An 8,784-nucleotide genomic window follows, 5' to 3' on the forward strand; every position below is an offset into this window, starting at 1 on the left:
CCACTCGTATGTCACGCGCGTGATACTGTGGCGATGATTTTTCTGTGCCTGAGGCTGCTTCACGCTATTTAAAGCAAGAGCCATTTGGCAAGAGCAGCCTGTGACATCTCTTCTTCCCCAACACCTCAAGACACGGTTCACACCTGTGCCGAGAATATTAAAGGCGAGTACGTCTCTCATTAACCCTCTCTGCTCTTTGACTCCGAACCCGGTCAGCCACACCCCCACCCCCACCCCCCCCCCCCTTCCTTCTAAGATGTCACTCCGTCATCCGCACGGAGCGCGTTTAACACGTCTATTTTTACAAAATCCAGTTGACAAGCTTGCTATTCTCGGCGATGTAATGTAGGTTACATCTGCTGCCTGAGAGAAGTGGGTTGTGAGAGGACCTTATCTTGTCTTTCCCGGCGAATCTCTCCTTTAATTCGGTGACGCCACAGAGTGGTTAGTCTCCCACCGTACCTGTGAAGAGCAACGGTGATGTGCTGCCTAGAACCGACCGGACGACCTTATCTCGCCCACTCGCTCTTAAACGGCCTATTTGCTGCTTCCTCCCTTTGGAAGCAATTAGGTCGCCTCAGGCAAAGGTTGAAGAGGAATTGCTCCGCCAGTCTTCCTCTCTCTCCTGCTCTGTATCTGCCTCCTCTTCCTCTCGCCTACTGACGGATTTCACGGTTCTCAAACACTAACAAGGCCAGCCTCAGTCTTTGAAAGAAAAATAAGACGGCGTCTCTCGGCAGTTTTTCTGCAACGCGGGGGAAACGGCCGCGAACGCTGACTCTGCCATTATGCAGCTTTAATGTTGAGACCCTGGATGACCGCGTTCCAGGTGCATGTCCCCCCCAGCCGCCCTCCCCCCTCTCCCCCCATACCCGTCGTGAGTCGCCCGGGCGTCGGCGGCGGTTGGAACGCGGCCGTGGAAACCTCTGACGCCGAGCTCGTGCTCTTCGTCCGGTTCCCTGCTACGACGGACTCCTCGTCGTCCTCCTCATCGTTCGTATCCTCGCTGCCGGGAGTCTCTGGGGTTCAAAAACAACAACAAATCAACCAAATGCTCCCCAAGGTGGAATCACATTTTTACAGCAAAGACTGTTCAAAATAAATGTAATCCTGGTATTGTAGCGGAATGGATTACGGTATGGCTAATCCCCCGAGTGTTGGCGAAGGGTTGTTGTTCCTGAAGGGCTCCCAGTGAGACTGCTCCCACTGCGTGCTGCCACAGAAGATATCTCCCCAACCCAGTTCTGTCAGATGGATTGGCCTAGCATCCACTTAACTTTAGTCATCCATCCATAGTGCAGGAGTCTGTGACCGTGCACTGTGATGCACGGCCGTGCGTTGACTCTTGTTATTGGTTAGCGCTCTCTTTTCTGTGTGTGTCTGGATGTGTATGAATGTGTGTCTCTGAGGGGGGCTTGTGTGTGGATTTGTATTGCTCCAAAATAAAAATCTGTTTCTCAGACTAATGGAACAACGCTCGTTCTGAGAAGAGGTCCAATTCCAAACACAGACGGCAGGGAGAGATACCAGGAGGAGAGAAGGGGAAGAGACTGATGATGCAGCCAGAGTCACGTTGTTGTGGTGGATCACCTTGTGAATGTGTGAATGGCTCTATGGTACTGAATCCCTTTGGGGTTAAACATTGCTGCGTTGTGAACTTATGTAGGAAGACGACTCTGTGACTCATCTTGAAGAGTAAACCTGTTAAGTCGATGGTGATCTGATGAGATGATCAATCCAGCTCAACACGGTTACTTAGAGGATACATTTGTGTACTGGTTACACTTTACAGTAAGCTTACATCAATAACCCATTAATTACAATTAGTTAATGCAGTATTAAGCATTATTTTATAGTACTAGCATGGGGTGAAAGTAAAGCCTAACCCGTAGGTTAGGCTTGCCTAATAGTAAATAATATAGACATTCATTTTCACATTATACCTTAGTAAACTATGACCATTAGTTAAATAAACATACGTTAGCTGTTAATTGCTAGTTAAGTGTTAGCTACTGCTTATAACTGCATTTAATCATGTTTTTAAATGGTTTACTAATGTACCCTTATGGCATTGTGTTGCATCGGTTAAAGTTCAACAAAGCCAAGGTCTTGCTGAGTCTTTGAGCACAGACGGAGTTCACCATCGCGCTGAAGTTTCAAGTTTAGTGTCATTGAGTCAGCAAACTCTCGCCGGTCACGGGCCCCGTCACTGGGTCATCATCCATGCCGGGGCACGTACGCACTCAGAAGTGAAAGTCAACGTGGGTGCAGCAGGCGGTGTTCCTGAGAACAACGCTGTCACTTTAATACAGCGTTGACCTCTGCACAGCAGGGGGGGCCTGGCTCAGCGAGAGGGCAGAAGAAGAACAATGAGTCGTGCTGCAGGCGAACATGCGCACACGCTCACTGACACTGCTCACTGACACGGCAGGGGGCACATGCGCTAGAAACGCATGTGCAAAGTTGTGTCGCATTGAACTCTATATGAACACAGAAGCACACATCCGTGTGCATGGAACGCAATACCTTGCATCGCTATTTTGTTTCGGTAGCTACAACAAAACTGTACCTGCCTACATCAATGCAACGCGTTCTGTGACAGCATGTGCAGCTGCCACGCATTTAAGAGAAGCAGTCTCATTCATTCAGTGGATCGGGGTCGAGGCGTTCAGGTAGTGGAATCGGGATGCTGGTAGGTTTGACAGGAGGGGAAAAAGTGAACTGTACACACACACACACAAACACACACACAGCTTAAACAAGGGACAGCTAGGCACTCAAAGCATGTGTGTGTGTTTGGTTCTGCAGGAGAGAGAGAGAAACACGAGAGAAAGAGACTATGGGTGTGTCTGTCTTTGGTGCCTGTTTTAATTAGCATGCTCTGCACCAAATGAGACGGGGACAATACTAGGGGAAGGAAATAGTCTCACACACACACACACGCACACGCACACGCACACACATCGGGAAATTTCCCCTTGAGGAAAGCAGATATATTTGCCAGGTTGTGGAAAAACATTCTGCTGTGGTCATTGTCGGCCACATAGTAATGACCACCGCCTGCCAACAATATCCCGTGCTCCCTGCCAACCATTTTATCTCTGTTTCTATCTGTTGTACGGCTCTCCAAATGTAATGAAGCCACATAGGAGAAGGGGAGACCGTTGTTGGGCCAGGAGGTCTGGCAGCAGTGAAGTGGGTATCACAGCGTATATGTTCAAATGACATACACACATTTATGTTTTTTTTCTGCACATTACTGCTGTTAACGATTAGCCAAATGTTGGACAGAAAAATGGGGCCGGTTGTTAATATTTTATTTATTTATTTATGGAGGAACAGTGACATTAATAAAGTGTGCCATGCCATACATCAGCAGCAGTCTCCGCCCAGAATATATATAGGATATGTAAAGCAAGTAATAAGCAAGGATACATATTGTGTAACCATGTAGACAAAGACAAGGTCAGCGTTAATATGTGGCGGATCTAAGCGTGGGTTGTGACGCAAGAGGTAATGTCCTCTTGGGTTCTCAGGACAAAATACGATTAGATTTTGTTGTATTGACGTTTGTATAGATTTTTGTCTTTGTATTGACAAAGACAGACACTGCCGGACATAGAAACACAAGATGCACGCACACACACACACACACACACACACACACACACACACACACACACACACACACACACACACACACACACACACACACACACACACACACAGACTGTAGGAGTGTGAGAAAGCCCCATGCGAAGGAATGGTTCAGATACGGAAGCAGCGACTTCAGTGATAAAGATTTGCACGTTGTCAACAGTGTCTTATGTAACCCAAATGTTTTTGGCTCTTATTTTAGTCTGTTTGTGTGTGCGTGTGCGTGTGCGTGTATGTGTGTGTGTGCGCTTGTGTGTGTGTGTGTGTGTGCGCTTGTGTGTGTAGGTGTGTGTGTGTGTGTTTGTGTGTGTGTGTGTGTGTGTGTGTGTGTGTGTGCGTGTGTGTGTGTGTGTGCGCTTGTGTGTGTGTGTGTGTGTGTGTGTGTGTGCATTCTGGGGGCTTGGTAGCTGTAGCGGGAGTGGGCTACATCAGATTCATCAGGGCTGATCATTGTAATTACAAAGCTGAGAATCCTTCCTTGCACAAAATTGCATCACGAGAGAGACATTTTATTTCTTCTTCATTTCGCATAGAGTTGCATCGTCTAATAACTGTCTCATATGGTTCCCGTGGGTATTGGTTCTAATCTCAAGTCTTGTTCTGAAGCACTCCCGAGCCAACCCCCCCCCCCCCCCCCGCCGCCTAAATCTGCCCCCGACTTTATTACGGTAACCATGGAAATCAAAGACCAGGATGTCATGTGACGGTATCTTGGTTCCGTGCTCAACTCCTGAAAATTGAAATTCCAATCTTTCAAACAAACAGCACTTATTGTGTGATGTAACCTCTGGCCTCTGGGTTTACGATAAGCTACAAAGACCTCTGCCACAGGGTTTGAGAAATAGAAATGGTTACCTCCAATCACTAGGTTGTGAATTTGCCTCGCTACAAATACCTATTTTCACTAGTTTGTGAATCCAAAAAATATATATACATAGAAAAAAAACAAAGCGATCTTAAGAATTAGCTCCAAAGACCTCCTGAAGCGGGTTTGAGAATTAGCTGTGAATACGTCGTTATGCAAAATCGGAAATTTGGCTACAAAGACCTCAGCCGCCTTAGCTCCGGCGAGAGAAATCAACATTTCGCTACGCTGCGAGAGATGATCTTCACGCTACGCTTGGTTCTTTAATTTAGATTGCTACTCGGTTACCCAGGGGCATCAGGTGTTTGTGTCACATGCTGAATGGGCGAATTCACGTCGCTAATCAATGAATCTGTTCAGAATGCATTGGCCCCACCGCCGTCTGCCTCTGCAGGTATCCATGGCATCCAACACAGCTTTAAAGGCACTACAGAATGCTGTGCAGGATCAAGGCACTACAGATGGAAAGAGTTGGGGGGAAGGCTGGTTGGAAACAAGCCTCATTTTCCACCCGCCAAACATCATCAGACAGACAAACACGCACACCCAACCCCTAGTCCCCGGTTTGTTCGCAATCAACCCTCCCTCTTGTGTGTTTTGGCTCTGTTACTCATAACTGACCTAGCTGTTGGCATTAGCGCTTAGCAGTCACCAATACAAAGGCATTCTACAACAAGGGTGTGGGAAAATGGGCGCCATCTTGGTTCTAAACGCTCGCTGGGCGGGGGAACTCAATGTGGAAATCCATGTTCCAAGAGCGGCAAGGCTAATGACGCCCATTAGCAGTTGCTCTGTGGTCCAGCAGCCCGCTGAAGGGCAGTTTCACAGCACGAATAAGTCCCGCACATGACCTCATCCTCAAGTCCCCTAAACCGTGTTGAAGCGGTCAAAAACTCTAAAGGCAAACGCAACACCGACTTATTCCTAATGATGCGATCACGTTTATTAACGCGGAACCGTTCCTGGTACTTCCTTGTTGCCTGAAAGCCTATAACCACTGCGTCTGGGGCCGTTCGTCGACCACGCCGCCGCGAGTCTCGCACACAGCGAGGTCATCTTTAAAGCAGCGGAGGTGAACGGCACATTCAGGGTTAGTTTTCTTCCCGACGTGCTTTTAATTTGTGGCCGAGAGAACAGGCGGAACGCCTGTTCTCTCGGCCACAAATTAAAAGCGCGTCGGGAAGAAAAAACGGCCCATATCTTCCCAGGGCTGTTGTTCACCCCCCGTCCCAACAAGAGAGCGACCTCTCTATTGTCTGCAGGGACAGAACCCATCATCAGGGTTGTCGCTGCTTCCACAGATAATGGAGTCGCGGAGGAAGAGGGAGAAGATAAGAGGAAGGGGGAAGAAGAGAGAGTGAGAGAGAGAGAGAGAGAGAGAGAGAGAGAGAGAGAGAGGGAGGGAGAGGGAGGGGGGTGGGTGGGACTGAATGTGGAGGAGCATGTTTCGCCGTCTATGGCTGGCGCCCGCGGCGGTCCCTAGAGAAGGCCGGTGGTGGGGGGAAGGTTTCTCTGAGGTGACGCTCTGCATACTGAATCAGGACCTCCGTGGACAGCAGACATAGCTTTGGTTCTGCACACCGGGGGGACCCCATAGACATACACACACCTCCCCCTCCCCCCCCTGCACCCCATCAGACATAATACGGTGTCTATGGGGTGTGTGGGACCCCATACACACACACACACACACACACATTCCTCCCCATCCCCCCCCCCCCCCCCCCGCATCCCAACGGACATAATACGATGGCACGTGACACACAGACGAGGTAACCCCACCGGGACCACTGGTGTCACACTGGGATCACTGGTGACGCACTGGGATTGGACCTAACGTTGGCGTAGAGTTTTGACGTTTGGGAAGTCATTTGATTCACACTAGAGGCACTGAGGTGAGCCATTTGTATAAATGGATACGGTGAGGTTTACGTACAGGACGGATAACAGAGGACCATACTTAATGTTAGTATTGTCGTCGTACTTATTTTCCTCAAAGTTAGAATAAACATGAATCCGTAATGTAATGTGAATTAAAATAATCGAAGCCCAGTGGACTGTTCTGCATGTATTGATATTCGCCGTCTACTACTGCTCTAAGATCGTTGGTGCGTCCCCGGAAAAAAAAAGCCTAGTTGGCAATCATCGACTTCCTTATTGTGTGTTTGGACCTTTGACCTTTGGCTGATGGATGGGTCTGTAGTGTAAGGGGCAGGGGCTTCCCTCCGCTGACTCTCTTAGCATACTGATGCCAGACGCCGGCAACGCCGCGGTGGGGGTTGGTTGGGGAGGGGGATGGTTGGAGGCAGGACTGGAGGTGGTCCCCCAGTGTCGGACGAAGACGACTTTAAGAAGCCGACCCGCTGTGGGCGGCTGTTCTGGTCGGCTGGAACCCCGAGCCCACCACGTCGTCTGCTTTGAAATATGGAACCTTATTTATCTTCTATTAAAGTGTTCAATTCACCTTTTATATCCGGGCAGAGCTGAATGTGTTCAGACAATAATACAAGAACTGCTAAGTGGTTAGTTAGTGCCAGTGACTTTGTTGATTGACATTTGTGCGGCTGTGGTGATGTTAGAATTATAATAAACAATATCGCTCCAGGGTCGAGCATGTAACGATTGACAACAAAATCGATTTGCTACGACTCATCATCATGGTGTGCAGACAGCCTCCGTTGATCAGGCTAATCGAGACGCAGCCTGGAGGTGGTGTGTTGACGAGGCTCAGGACCTGCCTGCGTCCCAGCACAGTCTTTGTTTACATCCCAGTTTGCGCAAAAACGGACTCTGGAGAAGCAGGATTTTGCACCCTCCCCCCCCCCGCCTCTTTCTCTCGTGCCTCCAGACACGCTCCAGACATGCAGCACGACGCCTCTACACAGGGGACAAAAGGAGGCACAGCCACGCGACGGAGAGAAGGAGCCAATGGGAGACAGAGGCGTAGATAGACGCCCGCTTACCTCCTGGCACCGGGGAGGCGACCTCCCGGCCCCCGGAGGGGGGGCTAGACCCCGCCGTGGACCTCTCCTCCGTGGCAGCGCTGGGGGGCGCCCCGGACGGACAGACGGCCCCTCCCCCCCCTCCCCCCCCTCCCCCCCCCGCCCCAGCCGACCCCCCGCTCGGCGTCTTTGACGTCGTCAGCGGCGCGGTCCCCGGCGTGGGAGGCGGGGTCAGGGACCCCCCCTGTACGGTGTCGGGGGCATCGGGGGTCACACCGGCGCTCGGATCCGTCTCCGTGGCGACGGCGGACGAGGCCGTCGCCGGGGGCCCGGGGGGTTCGGTCGTGGCCGGGGGGTCTTCGGGGCGGCGGGGGTCACGTGCGCTCGCGGGGTCCGCGGGGGGGGCGCCCGTCCGCCCGGGACCGGCGGAGAGCGGCGTGCTCCCGGCCGAGCCGCCGCCGCCGCCGGGCGCGTCGGAGGCCGAGACGCCGCCGCCGCCGCCGCCGCCGGGCGCGTCGGAGGCCGAGACGCCGCCGCCGTCGCTGTCGCTCCGCGCCGTGGTCCGGCGCTGCGTGGACGCCGAGGGCCCCACGGGGCCCGGGGCCGTGGGGGTCGACGCCGGGGGCCGCTGGCTGGTGGCGGCCGAATTGTCCTCGGCTTTCGGACCCCCGCCAATCAGGGTTCGGGGGTCGAGGTAGGAGGGGATGCCCGGGAGCGAGGGGATGCCCGGGAGCGAGGAGATGCCCGGGACGGAAAATTTTGGCCACCAGGAGGAGCCGGGCTTCTCGGTGGGCTTCTTCTCGGTCACCGCCGTTCCCCAGCGAGCCTCCTCGTCGGCCGTGGCCCGGCGGGGGGACGCGAGCAGGAGACACCACGGGAGGTACAGCGCCACGGCGCGCTGGAGCAGAAGCATCCTGCCGTCAGGTGGGGGGGGGCGAAGGGGCGGGGCTCTCTGATCACATGCTGCTCCTCATTCCCGCGGACCCCGGCGGCCGCCTGGCCGAGCTGCCTGCGGAGGGTGACCTAGAAGAGAGGGACAGGAGAGCGGGTTGACACACTTCTCTCTGGCTCTGCGCTGCGGGACCACGCGGCGGGGGCGGGGGGCCCCACTGCAACACTGACGTTTCGTGTTTCACGTTTTACGAGAAGGCTGGGTTACAAACGAGGCCGAACCGTCAAGGCATCAGAACTAATCACAAATGATGCACCGTTGTATTATTTATTGATCGCCCGTTGTATTATTAATCGCGCCAGTCACTTTCCACTATTGCAGGAAGGCTGTTTTTGTGTCAGTTTGCCGGTTGACGTTTGTCTTTGTTG

General features: G+C 52.6%; 1 protein-coding gene and 1 long non-coding RNA gene across 2 annotated transcripts in view; one reads left to right on the forward strand and one right to left on the reverse strand.

Moving 5' to 3' along the window:
- prrt4b (proline rich transmembrane protein 4b) overlaps positions 1–8,784 on the reverse strand; it is a 24,125-nt gene that overhangs the window by 8,228 nt on the left and 7,113 nt on the right. Inside the window, exons 2-3 of the mRNA XM_060038700.1 lie at positions 7,486–8,487; positions 873–1,019 (exon numbers count right to left, since the gene is read on the reverse strand). Coding sequence (XP_059894683.1) covers positions 873–1,019; positions 7,486–8,377 — 1,039 coding nt within the window. The 5' untranslated portion in view covers positions 8,378–8,487. The remainder of the gene's footprint in view (positions 1–872; positions 1,020–7,485; positions 8,488–8,784) is intronic.
- Positions 1,017–5,400, forward strand: LOC132447763 (uncharacterized). Its single transcript, XR_009523199.1, has 2 exons — positions 1,017–4,528; positions 4,596–5,400. It is a non-coding gene; the product is annotated as an uncharacterized LOC132447763 (long non-coding RNA).

Source organism: Gadus macrocephalus, chromosome 19 (genome assembly GCF_031168955.1).
Source record: "Gadus macrocephalus chromosome 19, ASM3116895v1".
Classification (NCBI taxonomy): Eukaryota; Metazoa; Chordata; class Actinopteri; order Gadiformes; family Gadidae; genus Gadus; species Gadus macrocephalus.